General features: G+C 27.9%; 2 protein-coding genes across 2 annotated transcripts; one reads left to right on the top strand and one right to left on the bottom strand.

The window, feature by feature from the left end:
* Positions 1-947: 947 nt before the first annotated feature.
* LOC130668212 (CCAAT/enhancer-binding protein) lies at positions 948-4,411 on the bottom strand. Its single transcript, XM_057470380.1, has one exon. It carries the CDS (start codon positions 3,986-3,988, stop codon positions 2,933-2,935), a length of 1,056 nt encoding a protein of 351 aa, XP_057326363.1. The 5' UTR covers positions 3,989-4,411; the 3' UTR covers positions 948-2,932.
* A 4,518-nt stretch (positions 4,412-8,929) lies between these two features.
* Positions 8,930-17,181, top strand: LOC130668150 (longitudinals lacking protein-like). Its single transcript, XM_057470276.1, has 4 exons — positions 8,930-9,246; positions 9,673-9,912; positions 12,343-12,558; positions 16,849-17,181. Exons 2-3 carry the CDS (start codon positions 9,724-9,726, stop codon positions 12,535-12,537), a joined length of 384 nt encoding a protein of 127 aa, XP_057326259.1. The 5' UTR covers positions 8,930-9,246; positions 9,673-9,723; the 3' UTR covers positions 12,538-12,558; positions 16,849-17,181.
* The last annotated feature ends 342 nt before the right edge of the window (positions 17,182-17,523 follow it).

Here is a 17,523-nt window from a genome sequence, read left to right as displayed (position 1 = left end):
TTTTCAATTTACAATGCAAAAAATTTCTTGGGGTAAGTAAAAATTTTCTTTAGGCGAGTAAAGATTTTTTGTGTCAATGAATCCTTTTTTTTTCTACGCACACTTTTTTGGCTTCGAGAAGCTTCCTAAAACCAAAAAGGAGTAGAAAAATCTGTAATTTTGGAATAAGTAACGCGATATAAATAATGTAGCTATATATTCAGTGACATTCAGTCATATTTAGTGACAGAATAATTAAAGTATTAATTTATTTAAAGAAAATATATACGATCGTCTTTTTTCCCGCGTAATTTAAATGTAATTCGAATGATATAGATAAACCCATTTATCTCAATACTTGGCAATTAAAAAGAGTTTGAACTATGAAAAGGCACAAATTCAAGTCAAGACCTATCTAATGATACCAATTTCAATGACATTAACTAATTCGATCATATAGATATGGCGGGAACAAAATTTTCCTTATTCTCTTAATAATATATATAATAGTTACAATTTTGAAAGTTCAAATAGTAATTTTTCTTGCATAGACAATAAATTTTCATACTTACCCTGTAATTACTCACGTTTAAATCATAAACGAAAAAATTACTATTTAGAATGATAATTTTTACTGATCACTTTATCATTATATTACTTGTAGTTCTTAATTTCTATAGTTCATATTTTTCTGTGTACTCAAAAAAATAACTTACCTGTTATATAATCATTTTATTTTTATATTTTTTGAATCAGTTATTCTAATTTAAATGGAAGCTTAAAAATTAATTCAAAAATCGTATAATTTATTTTTTTAAAAATATATTATTGTCTTTAAATTAATATTAAAAAATTTTAATAACAAATTAATAAATAGTTATAATAATTATTAATATAAATCAATAAAATATGTAAAGGAACTTTTTCTTTTTTTTTTTTTTAAATAAAATAAAAAAACTTTATACATATAAGTTTTATATCAAAATATATTTGTGCATAGACAAGAAGATAACTGTGACATATAATCTCATACTGGGCACACGTCGCAGATACGTATACACATAAAAACTATATACATTCATACCCGCTAAATTACATTGTATGTAAAAACAGAACAAAAACAACAGATAGAGAGAGAGAGAATTATTAAGAGTGAGAAAGTGAAAGACGGAGGGATAGATGAGAACAAAAAAAAAGTAAAAGGAAAAATAAAAATAAAAACAATAGATGAGTTTATTATCATTATGTATTCTACCCGAGGACTCAATCTTAATCCACATTCACATATGATAATTATCAACAATCAAATGAATGAACAATGAAGCCCGCTTCACACATTTAACGGTAACTTAATGAATTTCGGCGATATATATTATTGTTTTACAACATATCAACCAGAAATAAAATATAAAGTATATAATGTATATAAACATAACGTTTTTTTTTCTTATTTTTTTTCTTTTGTATTTTCAATTTTCCAAATTAAATATATGATTCATTCTTACTCTTATACACACAAAAAAATAATTCATTCTCACTTTTTAAACAAATAAAATATATTAATTTTTACGTAAATTTTTTTGTCATTATCATTAGTATTACGTTAACTATATAATACAAGGCTGTGCACATGTGTGAGTTTTTTTTTTTATTATTATTGTTTTTGTTGTGCTTAGACCTTTTTTCTGTATTTTTTGTTTATAAAATTAACGCCATGGGATTTGCCACTGATTTATAATATTTTTTTTTTTGTTACTTCATGAGTAATGCAGATTTTTATTAAACTTTCAAAAATATCATAACTTTGTTTTTCAAAAACAAATTTCTAATAATATTTTTTTTTGTTTTTAGAATTATAATAAAATCCCTGATGGAAATTTATCGAAATTTTCTCTGAAAAACTCAGTTCTAAAGTTCTAAAGACTTTTCCAAAGTTCCAAAGACTTTTCCCGAGTTTTTCAGAGAAAATTCCAAAAAATTTCCACCAGGGATAATTTCAAAAATTATAATATTATATAGTACATAAAAATGAATGTGTCACGAGGTATACTTGAGTACAGTATTTTACACTAATTAATTTAATTTGTTTATAAAACAATTGCATCTAATCACAACGCCATGCAAACAAAATATACAATTATATTTTTTTTTGTTTAATTTTAATAATTATAAATATATATATATATATAAATATATATTTTCTTTTATGAAACATTAAGACCAAAGAAATGATAACTTTTCGCGGGTGACAATATCCCAGTCTTCCATATCATGATAACAATATTTATATATTTATTGTATAAGGTACCAAAGAGTAAGAATTAATTAATAATATGTATGCCGCCATTTCGGCGATATAATAAATATTGCCACGCGTTAATATTGATGAGTGAGAGATCAAATAATGGCGGTATAATTGTTATTATTTAATAAAAGCGCCATATAGCAATCGTCAAAAAACCTGTTTAAAAATATTTCTAAAAAAATATGAATCTTTGTTTATTTACTTATTATTTACATTAAACAATAATAATAATAATAGTAAAAGTGTCCAAGTATTATCCTAGGCAGGTTCAATGAACATAGTAAGAAAAAGGCACTTTTCAAAAATATTTTCTCTAATATTAATATTTAAACTCATTAATGAGTTATCATATTATTATCATTAGTTTATATTCATCTATAAAAAAAATCGCGAATCCGACTGGAGTATTATTCTGTACATTATACTTTATATAAAACATTTAAATTAAATCGAATAATCACTTGGGAGATCACTAATGATCGATTCAAGTGTTAATGACGCACAAAATAATATATAATGAGCTTTCACAGCCGGATATACTCCCCAAAGTGTCTTGAAGGTCGCGAAAAATTGCACGCGCGCTAAAATGTTAAACTGCTACACTTGTTGATGTTAATGATGATGAGGTTCCTAGTGGTGGTGCTGCTGCTACATAGGTCCAATTGCGTGTTGTTGAAATTGGTCCAAATGCCTCGATAGTTCCCGATGCAGCTGTTCAGGTAATACGCCACAACTACCAATCAGTGATCTAAGCACATTTAGTTCTTCAGTTAAAATTTCAACCTTTTTTTTCAACAGCTCATTGTCTTTAACGAGTAATTTAACTTTTTCTTCGGTTTCGCGAGAACGCACTTTAGCCTTTTCGCGACTTTTTCTTACAGCGATATTATTACGTTCTCGTCGTCGTCGATATTCATCACTTGCTTTGTCAACAGATTTGCTTTGTTTTCTGGCAACAGCTGCAGCGGCTGCTGCAGCAGCAGCTTGATGTTGATGTGCCAGCACTGGTTTCATAGGACCCCGTGGCTGTTGATGCTGGGATTGTTGTTGCTGTTGATGCTGATGATGGAGTTGATGACCAGGAAGTGTTGAGGGTGTAAGGGTCGTAAATGTAGGGCCGCCATTGGTAAAAGGACCACCGTTTGTTGGATTATAACCACTTGGTGGGTATTGTGGACAGTGACGTCTGTAGTCTGCTGGATCAACAGGTTCTTCTTTGATACTAGGTGAATCTGATGATGAGCTATTACTGTCACTGCAGCTATTACTGTTTTGGTGATAACTAGCACCACTGTGAACTGGCTGAGGCATATATGCCAACGTTGTTCTGGGATATGAGGTGTTTCTTGCGTGTTTGAGAGCTCCATTGCCATCATTAAACATATCCAGGAGGCCATCGTTAAAATTCGGATCATCAATTAGCCTCTGTAGGTCTAATGATATTTCCGGTGTATTTAAATCCGTCAATTCCCCAGCTGCAGCACAATGCTCAGCATATTGCTGATGGAGAGTTGCTTTACTTGCCGATACTTTACTAACTAAATTACCTGTCTGCTGATTATGGTTAACTTGTAACGCCGAATTATTATTATTTGTGTTATTGTTATTATTATTCCCAAGCATACTTTGTGACTTTTTCAAATCCGCAGTAGCTTGATTCTGGACCTGATGGCCCGTTGATTCGTACATGACTGGTGATTCCATTTTATTCAGTCGCACATTACAATTTATCTAATACACACTTATTTTTTAAATTTTACTATCCCAAATAAGATAAAATAAAATTTAATTTTTTAAATTTATCCTCGTAATTGCTGATAGTTTAAAGTTTTAATTGTTGTGCTCACGTTACTTATTTATTAATTATAATTTAAATAATAAATAAAATATCACTTGATTAAAATTTCACTTTTAAAATACTAATAAACTTTTATTTCTGTGCACAGTCGTTTAAATTTTAAAAATCGTAAACCGAATGTCATTTGAACATTGTATATAAAACGAAACTAATTAAATGGACTAAACGTGCCAACACATTTACGTCGCGTTTGTTATCAGTTATAAAAAGAACCGAAATCAACTAAACGAGTGTTAGCGCGCGACTGACTGTCTTGGTGGCATGTCGCAAGATTTCAATGCAGTGCGCGCCAACTTAGAGTAACGCGTTTGATATGAGCGCATGCGCGCTAGATCGAGGTAATTTTTCCCTTCTCTTCTATCTTGTCTTCGTGGTCTTCCTCGTCTATTTGGTATTTACGTCTTCTGTATCTGTCTTGGTATCTTCTTCCTCTGATATCTTTTCAGCTCTAGTACAATATACATAATTACTTTCTTTTAACATTTTTTTTCTATTTACATCAATAAAAACAATAATAATTGCTGTTTTGCAATCATAAATCAATCATAGTAATTATATTACGTTGTATTTTGTAATACTTATAGTACACTTTTTTTTTCTTTTAATGCATTGAACTGATTATTATTTATAGTTATTCGAATTTAGTTGTCATTTTTTCTGATAAATATTTTTTTGACTGGCGTTAATAATAAAAAAAAATTAAAGTATCAATAAAAGGCTTTTTTTTTTTTTGTTGAAATTTATTAAGGATCAAGTGACAAATTTAGTCCAAAATTATTCAAATTTCTAATTCATTTAAATCTCTGTGTAAATTAAAAATTCCTTTAAAAAAAAATTCCAACAGCTTTGGCTGGGATAAATTCGTTGATTTTAAATTTATAATTTTGAGCTGAGCTTTTTGAACTTTATCAATAGATACAATGGTTGCTCTGTTTAAAAGTTATAATTCAAACTTACGAAAACAAATTCTGACGCATTCCACTAGAAATGAACTAAGAATCAATTTTGAAATTTGGTTTATACTCTCGTGAAATGAATTAGTGAAAAGTACTCCCCAATCAGTTAATATTCACTCCATAAATACTCAAATTAAAGAAAACGATTTACTCAATGATGAATGTATATTAGGGTGATTCAAAAAATAACGATTTTTTTTTTTTTATCGGAAACAGGTTCAAAAGTTTGATTTAGATAAAAAAAGACGCCTGTGAAAATTAGAGCTCTTAATATTAACATTAAGAGGTTCCTCATCGCACTTTTCTATTTTCCATAAGAATAACATGGAAAAAAATTTTTTTACGTCTTCTGATTTTTATAAGTAGCTAACGATGCGTCATAGGGATAATTGGCAAGCATATTTTTGTAGGTAATTGAGTGCTTTAGAAAAAAAGTTTCTTATCATTTTTTGATAAATCTATTTGTTCAAAAGTTATTTGAGGTTGAAGTCAAATTCATATTAAATTTTGAGATCTTTTTACTTATCCGGCGAAACTATCAGACCTATTACAAAATATCATGGGACTTTTTTTGTAGAAAATTTTATTCCCTACAAGTTATTTTCAATAAAATTTTTTCGAATTCCGCATTGTTTTCTAGTTATTTTTATTTTAATGTCAAGCTCTTAAAATTGATCAGAAGACTATTTTTTTTGTGAGCTTGACATTAAAATAAAAATAACTAGAAAACAATGCGGAATTCAAAAAAACTTTATTGAAAATAACTTCTAGGGAATAAAATTGTCTACAAAAAAGGTCCAATGACAGTTTGTAATAGGTCTGATAGTTTCGCCGGATAAGTAAAAAGATCTCAAAATTTAACATGAATTCGATTTCAACCTCAAATAACTTTTGAACAAATAGATTTATCAAAAAATGATAAGAAACTTTTTTTGTAGAACATTCAATTACCTACAAAAATATGCCTGCCAATTATTCCTATGACGCATTGTTAGCTACTTATAAAAATCAGAAGACGTAAAAAAATTTTTTTCCATGTTATTCTTATGGGAAATAGAAAAGTGCAATGCGGACAATGTTAATATTAATATTAAGAGCTCTAATTTTCACAGGCGTCTTTTTTTATCTAAATAAAACTTTTGAACCTGTTTCCGAGAAAAAAAAAAAAATTTGTTATTTTTTGGATCACCCTAATCTATATAGTATTAAAATTGAATTGTTTTGAGTCATTTTTTTAACTAGGGTAGTTCTAAATATATCACTGATTCAATCAGTGATATACTAGGGACCGATTCGCAGTGAATATTCACTGATTTGCAGCACTTTTCACTGATTCATTTTAACAGAGTATTATAGTATTGCATCGTAATTTTTCAATGGGGCTTAGAATTTTTCACCATACCTGCACCGAAAGTTAAAATTCCTGCCCTGCACAGTAAAACACGAATCGTCAAAGTGTAATAAAAACGTGTGTTAAAATTCTGATTGTTAAATTTTTAACACTTTTCGTGTCAATAAGTTATAAGACTAGTTCGAGGCGGGGAAAAAATTTTTAGAATTGACTTATCTCCACTGTGCTTAGCAGCGTTTGCGCCCAAAACTCGCTATAAGACTATCGCCATTTTGCGTTTTATTGATGTATTCGGTTTAACTCTACTCTATTATACAGCGAATCTATTTTATATATAATCACAAATAAACAGAATTTTGTCGTTCCTTTCTGTTATTTAATTATGTGATACCCCGAAATTTTAAGTATTCTTTATGAAAATAAATTATTTAATCTACAATAATTTATGTCTGTACATTTTATCTCGATTTTAGTCGTACTGGTCGTTAGTCTTATAGCGAGGTTTCCGCGCAAAACTTTTATTGAGTTATCGGTGGGGGAAGCGTTCCGAGTGAGTCTTAACAAATTAAAGGGAAGAGTCTTATAACGCGTAGTCTTACAACGAGGTCCTATTGTATTATTTTTTTTTTTTTACAAAAATATCGTTATAAAAAATCAGCAGTAAAAACAAATTTTTAAAAGATTTGTCGTTAGATATCTCGATTATAGTTATGAAAATAGATCATTATCGTACATTTTAACGACATCTTTTTTCAAATATCATTACTACTATCATACCGTCTTGGTAAATTATATGATGTATATCTTCAGTGCATGGAGGATAGAGACTCTATTCTCCAGGCGTCGGTGAAACTACAATCCAACTAAGCATCATTTTGCAATACAGCGTGTTGGGCCCAGATAGCCAAGTTGGCCTCAAAAGTTACTACTTCCAAAGTTGATAGACACTTTCTGAAAGTTGGGGGCAAAAGTTGGAAATTCAATAAGTTGACGGTCACTTTCTGAGAAAGTTGTTGGCCAAAAGTTGGCAATCCATAAGTTGACGGAAAGTTGCCTTCAATTTTCTCAGAAGCCTGCCTTCGAATTGCGGCTCCTCACTGACGCCAACTTTCTGAGAAAGTTGGCGGTAACCTGTAGCCAAAAGTTGCAAAAGCTAGAGTTGTTGACAACTTGTCGTCAAGTTGGTCGCAAACTAATGAATACTAACTTTTTGACAAGCAACTTGTGCTATCAGGGAATGTCAACAATTTGAGGGTAAAAAAATACTTAACAATTTTCCAGTCAAATTAACAATAAATTGACATAGAATTTGCCTGAAAGTTGACGACAACTTTTTTCTAGTCAAATTTTAAAGTAAATTTGCATTCTCATTTGGGCAGTAAATTTACGTCAAATCGGAAAAGTCTGAAGTTGACGGAAATTTGAGGAAAAATTCAAAGAAACTTTTGTAAAGCAAACTGTTCTATTAGGGTCTACTGTCACAACTTGTCGCCAAATTGGCCGCAGAAATTGGCATTTCCATAAATTGATGGCAACTTTCTAAGAGAGAGAGTTAGTGGTGAAAGTTGACATTCCATTAGTTGATGGACATTTGCTTTCAATTTTCTCAGAAAGTTGGTAACAACTTGCAGTCAACTGTTATAAAAGCTGAAATTTGTCGACAACTTGTTGTCAAGTTGGTCGTAACTAATGCACACCAACTTTCTGATCAGAAAGTTTGGCTATCAGGGAATAAGCTAGCGAAAAGCTACTACAGAAATTTGTCAACAAGTTGGCCACAAAGATTGGCATTGCCATGAGTTGTCAACTTTCTAAGAAAGTTGGCATTTTATTAGTTGGCGGAAAGTTGTCTTCAACTTTTTTGGAAAGTGGATAACAACTTGTGATCAAAAGTTACAAAAAATGAAAGTTGTCTTCAGTTTGATCGCAACTAATTGTCCATAGTTGAAAAATTGGTGTCAATTAATTGATCAACTTTTCGCCAACTAATAAAATGCCAACTTTCTTAGAAAGTTGACGACCAATTGCTGTCAACTTATGGAAATGCCAATGTTTACCACCAACTTGGCGTCTAGTTGCAGCTGTTAGTTTGACGCCAGTTTCTCGCCAACTTCGCAATCAGGATTTGTTTTCAACTTTTGCTGTAAAATCGTCGGCAAATTCGGGAAGCAGATTTCAGTCAATTTTACCATCAAATTACCGTCAATTTCAAGCTGAAGCTATTAGGGGACTGTCGACAACTTGCCGCCAACTAGGCCATCAGGAATGATGTACTTCATTATCATGTCACGATAATACAGTAGTTTTTTTTTTTCATTGAGGATGTAAACCGAGTTCTTGTAATATTTCCATCCAAAAGGCAGCACCTATAATATTCCAAGTTTTCTTACAAAATATACACTTATTATCACGATATGACACACATTATTGTAAGAACAACAACAAAAAACAATAGTTAATAAAAGTTAGTGTGTACATAAGTGTGACGAATGAAAACGAATATATCCGAATTGAACCGAAAATTATCATCACCGTGGGATCAGCGACAAGAAACAAATTTGTAGCATTCATCAGCATTCACACTTAAGTTTTCGCTACACTTTGTTGCTTCTACTATACAACAATACACTCATACTAAGATATATACATATACATACATATACATAGTTGCGTTGATACATATTTCGTATATTAACACGATTATATCAATACTAATTATTAATTTATAAATCAATATACTTTTATAAAATAAAAATAATAAAATAATTTCTGTTTCATTGATCAGCATCCGTTCACTGTAAGTAAATTTAAATTAAATATAAACATATATTTATTCTAATATTATTTTATTCGCGCGGCAAACAACTGGGTCCGCTTTTTTTTATCATAAAAACTTATTCCATACAATAGATTTCAATAACAAAATCCCACGCTTATTGTTACAAATTTTTATATATATTGTTATTTAACAGATATTCGAAAAATCAGTCTTCATATTTTTAATTTCTATTATTCTTCAAATTCTATATATTCCATATTTTTTTTATCTGATAGATATGAACATTTATTTTAAGCCACTTAACCTCAAATAAAAATTTTAAATTATTAAACAACCAGAGGAATAGAAATTAAATTTATGATAGTGTTGGGTATAAATATATATATATATTTTTTTATGTTATTATATTTTTAATAATTGATTGATAAAAACTTTTTTTTTAAGTTCTGCTGGATTCTTAGTTGAAAATAAAAAGGAGATACTGAGACATTAATAATGGCTGGGGAACAGCAACAATTTTTCCTCAAGTGGAATGACTTCCAATCTAATATGGTATCGTCGTTCAAGCATTTGCGAGATGAAAAAAGTTTTACAGATGTAACATTAGCATGTGATGGGCAAACTTGTAGAGCGCATAAGATGGTACTATCGGCATGTAGTCCCTACTTCAAATCTTTACTTGAGGTACGTTATTTTTATGATCCTGAAGTTAGCGGACATTAAAAAATTTTTGAATTTTTGTTTTTCGACAATTCAATTGCAAGAAAATAAAATAAAAATATGCGCATGTAGAAAACCTAAAAAACTATAAGTGCAATTTTTCATGAGTGTGAATGTAGCAGACATCAGTCAAATTTAAAATTATAAATAAATAGAGTAAATAATTTAAAAAATAATATTTCGAAAAAATGCACTTATTAATTTCAAATTTTTTTTTAAATTTTATTTTATTAATTACTTACTCGATTTATTAAAAATTTTTCATTTTTCTGATGTCTGTTACGTTCACACTCATAATTTTTCAAAATATATTTTTTTTATAATTTACTGTCTAAAAAAAAATCCAAAAATTATTAGACCTTGGCTGACTTCAGGATCATTTATTTTTATGATCCTGAAGTTAGCAGACATTAAAAAATTTTTGAATTTTTGTTTTTCGACATTTCAATTGCAAAAAAATAAAATAAAAATATGCACATGTAGAAAATTTAAAAAACTACAGGTGCAATTTTTTTAAATATATTTTTTTTTATGTTTTATCGTCTAAAAAAAAATCCAAAAATTATTAGACGTCTGCTAACTTCAGTATTATTTATTTTTTGATACTGGAGTTGGCCGACGTCCGATAATTTTTGGAATTTTTTTAAAATGCTATATTATAAAAAAAAAAATATTTTAGAAAATTGGACATAGATTGTAATTTTCTACATGCGCATATTTTTAGTTTTTTTTTTTGTAATTGATGTGATTAAAAATACTCATTAAAAAGTATTGAAGATTATTTCGATTCTTTTCAATCCATATGGAGATTTTGAAAAATATTAAATGGAATTGAAATTTCGATCATTTGAATACTCTCTAATTCTTATAATGGAATTCAAAAGTATTGAAAAGAATTCAATCTTTTATCATTTTAGAAAAAGATTCAGAAAGATTCGAAAATGTGAATTCATTTTAATTTATTTCAATTCAAGTCATAACTCGAAATATGGAACTATTTTAGTAATGAGAAAGATTCAGAAAAATTAAAAATTCACAATTTCTTTCAATTTTTTTCAATCCTACACTCGATCCAAAATGTGGAACTATTTTGGTATTGAGAAGGATTCAGAAAGATTGGAAAATGTCAATTCATTTTAATTTATTTAAATTCAAGTCATAATTGGAAATATGGAACTATTTTGGTATTGAGGGAAATTCAAAAAGATTAAAAACTGTCAATTCATTTGAATTATTTTCAATCCCACACGTGACCCGAAATGTGAAATTATTTTGCTATAGAGAAGTATTCAGAAAGATTAAAAATGTCAATTCATTTGAATTTTTTTCAATCCAACTCTTAACCCGAAATATGGAACTATTTTGGTATTGAGGAAGATTCAAAAAGATTGAAAACTGTCAATTTATTTGAATTTTTTTCGATGCTACTCGTAACCCTAAAATTCGAAACTTTTTTGTTATTGACGAAGATTCAGAAAGATTAAAAATATCAATATAATTGAAAAGTATTTATTTTATGTCCAGATGAAAACCTTGTGAAATAGGATTTATTCAAAAGTATTCAATTCTCACTTTTTCAATACTTTTCAATGAGTATTTTGAACCCAGATTTAAAAAAAATAATTGACAATAATCTACAATGTTAAATCCACAAGAGAAGGAATTAAAAAGAATTGAAAGTATTCAGAAGTATTGAAAAGAATTCAAATTTCATCATTTTTTATTCTTTTCAATTTTTTTTTTAATCAGGGAATTTCATGATTATTATTTTTTATGATACTGAAATTTGCCGACGTCTAATAATTTTAGGAATTTTTTTAAAACGACAAATTATAAAAAAAAAATATTTAAAAAAATTGCATCTATAGTTTTTTAAATTTTCTACATCCACATATTTTAAGTTTTTTTTTTTAATTGATTCGTTGAAAAAAAATCCGAAAATTATTAATTGTCTGTTAACTTCAGGATCATTATTTTTAAAATAACGAATTAATTACTTTTTTTTCACATCTTTTATTTTCATAAAAATATTATTACTTGAATAAAAATCAATATAAATATTTTTAGTTATTGAGAGTTATAAACAAAACTGTTATTTTGTAATCGTTGATATAAAAAAAAAAAAAAGTTTCTGATAAAAGTTTCATTACATCATAAAAATTATAAGATATATTTTTATGACTCAAAGTACTGATGACACTAAACATTTTCATAAAAAATAATGTGTAATAATTGAAATTAATGTTTTATTCATACGACATAGTAATTTTTATCTTAATTTTAACTGTTTATTAATAAAGCAATAGATAATTTTCTAAAAATATTAAAAATTTATAAAAAATTAAAACATATGTTAGTCTATTTTTTGGTATTATTGATTATTTTTAATTGCAGGAAAATCCGTCCAAGCATCCTATAATTATATTGAAAGATGTAGCTTACAATCACTTACAAGCTATTCTTGAATTTATGTATGCCGGAGAGGTGAATGTTTCTCAAGACCAATTACCAGCATTTTTAAAGACAGCGGATCGACTTAAAGTTAAGGGACTAGCTGAAGCGCCTGGTGCCATTAAAAGGGAGGGCTAAAACTGCCAATATTTAGTTATGGTAAATTATTTTTATTATTTATTTATTTATATATTGTTGGAATACCGCTCATTTTCTTTTACTAAATTTCATAGAAATCTAGCTATTGCATTTGTTCATGACGGAATTTTCAAAAAATTTTTCTACCTCTGGACTCAGCTCGACGAGTTGAGTCACGAAATATATATGGTTCAAAAGTTTATATATGTATGTATTTACATATATATATTTATAGATTTATGCGGTAGAACGCGGCTTGTCACGACGATAGCGTCCACAATTCTTAACGGATCTCAATGAAAGTCAACATACATTTTCTGTAAACGATTTTCGAGACCAAGGTTGAAGATGAGCAAAACCGATCGATTAGTTTAGAAGTTACAGCATTTAAAAATTTTTAAAATATCAAAAATTCATAATTTTACTGATTCTTTCTTCAATAACTTTTGAATATGACAAATCGAATTTCTATAAAAAGCATCTGAAAGCTCTTTAAATAAATTTTAATTTTCATGCCTATACACGTCGAAAAATGTTGGCTCGAAACCTAGCAATTTTTTTTTATTATGCTATCGACCAAATTTGAAACAGGAAGTGAAGCATCCAAAAAATGCTATTATAAATTATTATAAATTATATAATAATCCAAAATTATGCTATTATAAAAAATTATTATGCCGCATCACAATTATTATAATGTATGAAAGTAATTGTTATTAAAGTTTATCGATAAGTGTTTCGCGCGTAGTAAGTATTATGATACAGCATAATAATTTTTCATATGAGTATGATAATTTTTTTGATGCTTCACTTCCTGTTTCAAGGGTGACACGCTTAGATATCCGTGGACAAAATATCCGCAAAAAAATATCCATTGATAAAATATCCGTGCGACAAAATATCTATTAGACAAAATATACGCGGACAAAAAATTTGTAGACAGAATATCCGTAAAAAAATTAAATTGATTGAATATTTGTCGTGAAATAGATTAAAAAATTCGTGAAAAATGGGCGCTATCTTTCACACCATTTTATGTGTGGGTATATTTTTGTAATTGCAAACACACAAAAATCGTGAAAAAAAGAGTGCTATGTTTCACAATTACTTATGTATGTATCAATCATATGTATTTTGGCATGAAGTATTAATGAATTAAATGATAAATGTCTATAAAATATGATTTTAATAACTTTCTTCTACTGTTATTTTAACTATGAAAATTTTAATCTGATGAATTCACATCTTTGGTATGTTCATTTTCAGGATATTCTGTCCGCAGATATTTTATTCATCGGATATTATTTCCGCGGATATTTTGTCGTGTAGCATCGACAGCATAATAAAAATTGCTAGGTCTCGAGCCAACATTTTGCTCCGTGTATATATGCCTAGACCAAAGAAATAACTTATCTTACCACTCATTAAACTAAATTTTTCAATTGCATTCATTTCTGATGTTCAAAAAAAACTTTTTTGTGGCTTTTCCAATGCCTTCGGTTGTGGCTATACACTTTATATTTATATATACCATGAAATCTACTTCCATTTCGGCTGCCGAATGACTTTTTTTGTAATTACTCGTAATTGTTGTAAATAAAATTTAATAGGAGTAGAAAAAAATTGATACTACAAAAACTACTGAGCAAATTTATTTTTAGCGCAACTCAACAATTAAATTAATGACACCCAATAATTGAATGAAAAATATTTTACTGAACATCATAAATATTTATTTATTTATTTATTTACGTCATTGGGCAATTATACATTATTGAAACAATAGGTAAAAAATAAATAATAAACTAAAATTACGAATTTAAGAAGCAGATAACATCACATGGATGATAAAAAAAGCTATAAGAGAAAAATATAAAATAAAAGTAACAACAAAAAATAACAAATATCACTTATATATAAATAATATCCAGCCGCTTTGCGACCAGGGAAATGACAGTTGATTACATTACTAAATTTCTAGCGACACTTTTAAATTTATTAGCCGAAACACCAAAAATTTCAATCTCAGATGCAAATTCGTTGACTAACTTTGATATTCTATACAGCGGAGCTTGCGTGAAGTAACGCGTTTTAACTTTCGGGACAACGAGTACTCTTGATGTTCTCACTCTCATGTTAGGCACCACGAACTTGAACAGACTAACTAATTCAGGGACATCCAATATAATATGCAATTCTTTCCAAAAATACCAAATTTCTGGTGATAATTTCTGATTGAATCTGCTTAAAAAAATTTAATAAGAATTCATCGGAAAGTTTAAACGGATTTTTATTCATATAATGAGAATATTTGTTTCTTTCAGTTTTTATTTTCTTTTTATAACTACAATTTTTTACAATACTTTTAGTTTTTTTTATTCCCTGTAAATTTTTATGAAAATATAACATAGCATTGCAAAAATTATCAATATTTCAATATATTATTTCTTTAATAAAGCTCAAGAAATAGCTCAACCATCTATTTATTGATAAATTTACCGTAATTGAACATTAAAGCACAGAATAGGATTCTTTATTTTATAGGAAATCGAATTAATAGATAATAATCAAATGAATAATACATAATTATTAAAATAAATGTAAACAATATAAAAACAGTTAGACTTCTATACTTTGGTTACAATTGTTTTTTTTGTCTTAGTTAAATTTTCAAAATTATTGATATAAAGATCATATTTGTTATGTCGGCTGCCCAATTTCAAAATACAGTTACTGAAAAAAATGAAATTTTTGAAATATGTATTGAATCTTGTCCACAGGACTCCACTGGAACTAAAAATACTAAAAAATCGATTTTGACAAATTTGTTCCTTACTGTGTTTTTAAATTAGGCAGCTGATGTGTACTTACAATTTACGTTACACTGATAAAAAAAAACTTTTTTCAAGTATCTGTGTGTTTGTATCCCCCCGAGTAAATATTTTTCTAATCATAGTAAAAATATACTCCGACCAAGCGATATTTTATTGGTTTTAGAATTTCTATACTTATTAAAAAAAATATACTTGGTTGGAGTATATCTTTACTAAGATTTAACAAGTACACGAAAAAAACAATATAGTAGTGGCAACTCTCGGGTATAATATTGAGTACTTTCTGTAAAAAAAAAATTTTAGACAGTACTGTATGCTATCTAGACTGTATCCACTATTGTCTGAGATAGTACTCAGTGCTATTGCCAAGACTGTACTATTGATACAGCATCTGCAACAATATTTTGAAGTGGAAGTGAAAAAAAAAAATAGTCGTTCCAAACGAACCACCCTAATATATATATAAATTTTTGAACCGAAGGTATTTTTCGACCCCTGATTAAAAAATACGATTAATGACGATTAAATATGTTTTAATCGTTTTGAATCGTCAATTGATGATTGAAGATGATTAAAAGCGATTAAATTTTCAATCGTTTTTAATCTTCATGCAGGACCAGAAATTGTAATATTATTTTACGATTAACGACGATTAAATTTTGAATCGTCACATATTTTCTAATCAGGGACACCTCTACAACATTTTATAAAAAAATTTTTTGAAATTTGCTACATAAGACCCTTACCAATAGCTATATTTCTAAAAGAAATAAGGTACCGGTGGGTAATAAGGCCTAGCTAAGGAAGATTTTGAATAGAATCGAAAATATTGCATTTAATTATCGAAATATATCATTAATCTTTATTTCAATACATCAGCCATAAAATATAATGAAGTAATGGTAATTTTTACCATAAACAAACAAAAAATTAAACTTATACAAAAACCATACGAATAGGCCTTATTTTACTACGGTAGGGTAATAAGGCCTACGGGTTAAACAAACTGTAATAGTTAAACTATACTTAATAAAATTGGTATTAGAGATGAATCATCACTTAAATTTAGCAACAATACTTTTTTAAAGACAGAAGACTAGATTGCTTTGCTCAACAGCACTTAAAACTATCAGTATCCTTTTTAAGAGTCAGAAGACTAGATTGTTTTTTATTATTTCTTCTGCGCTATGATAGCATATGGCGGATGATGAAATATAGAAGACAGGAAACGTGGTATCGGGACTCTATAAACTTGTCGTAACATCTCTATGCAAGACCCTTCTACTAGAGTAGCCTTTAGCGGAGGCGATTATTTTAAATATCATTTCTGTCACTTAGGTCTTATTACCCGCGGGTACCTTATACCTTCAAATTTAAATGCTCATTTATTGGTTAAGCTTTCATTAACTAACTTTGTTACTCTATTTTAAATACTATTATTTAAGTAAAAATATATATATATTTCCGTTATTTACAGATGTTATTAGAAGAGTGCGAAGTGAAAAAGTGTAATGAATGAATACAAACGAAGTGATTGGATAAATAAATTGGAGCGCAAAAACATACATAGACACAATACACATAAACGTTAATAACATCACCTTTGATTCAAAAAAATAAAATAATAATAATAAGTAAAATAATAAACATAAAAACTATAATAATTTCATATTCTTAATTTTATTTATTTTATTAAATTTTTTTTTCCATTTATTCTATTAAAGATTGAACCATAAATCATTGTTGATATATTTAATTTAAAAGTAATGACTGAAAATAAAAAATAAAATAAAAATGTTATTGAATTAAAGGTGAAATAATCAACATTAATACACCAATTATATTTTTTATTAAGGAAAGTGCTAAAAAAAAGTGAATAAATTCAATAATAAATAAGCAGGTCATCATAGTTTTATATAAAACCATGACCGTGGACATTTGTGAATCAGTACAAAAAATAATCATTAATATATTAATTGATTAATTATGATAACTAAAATTTGAATTAATAATGAAACATAAAAGCCTGATAAATATGTTATTTGTTTACTCAACTAATTATTTAAAGGCATTGTGTATATTCTGAAAGCCCTATATATTTGTTTAATATCGATTAATATAAATATTATAAAATAATCATTTAATAATAATA

The sequence above is a fragment of the Microplitis mediator genome, chromosome 5 (genome assembly GCF_029852145.1).
Source record: "Microplitis mediator isolate UGA2020A chromosome 5, iyMicMedi2.1, whole genome shotgun sequence".
In the NCBI taxonomy this organism is placed as follows: Eukaryota; Metazoa; Arthropoda; class Insecta; order Hymenoptera; family Braconidae; genus Microplitis; species Microplitis mediator.
This window is presented reverse-complemented; position numbering and strand designations above follow the sequence as displayed.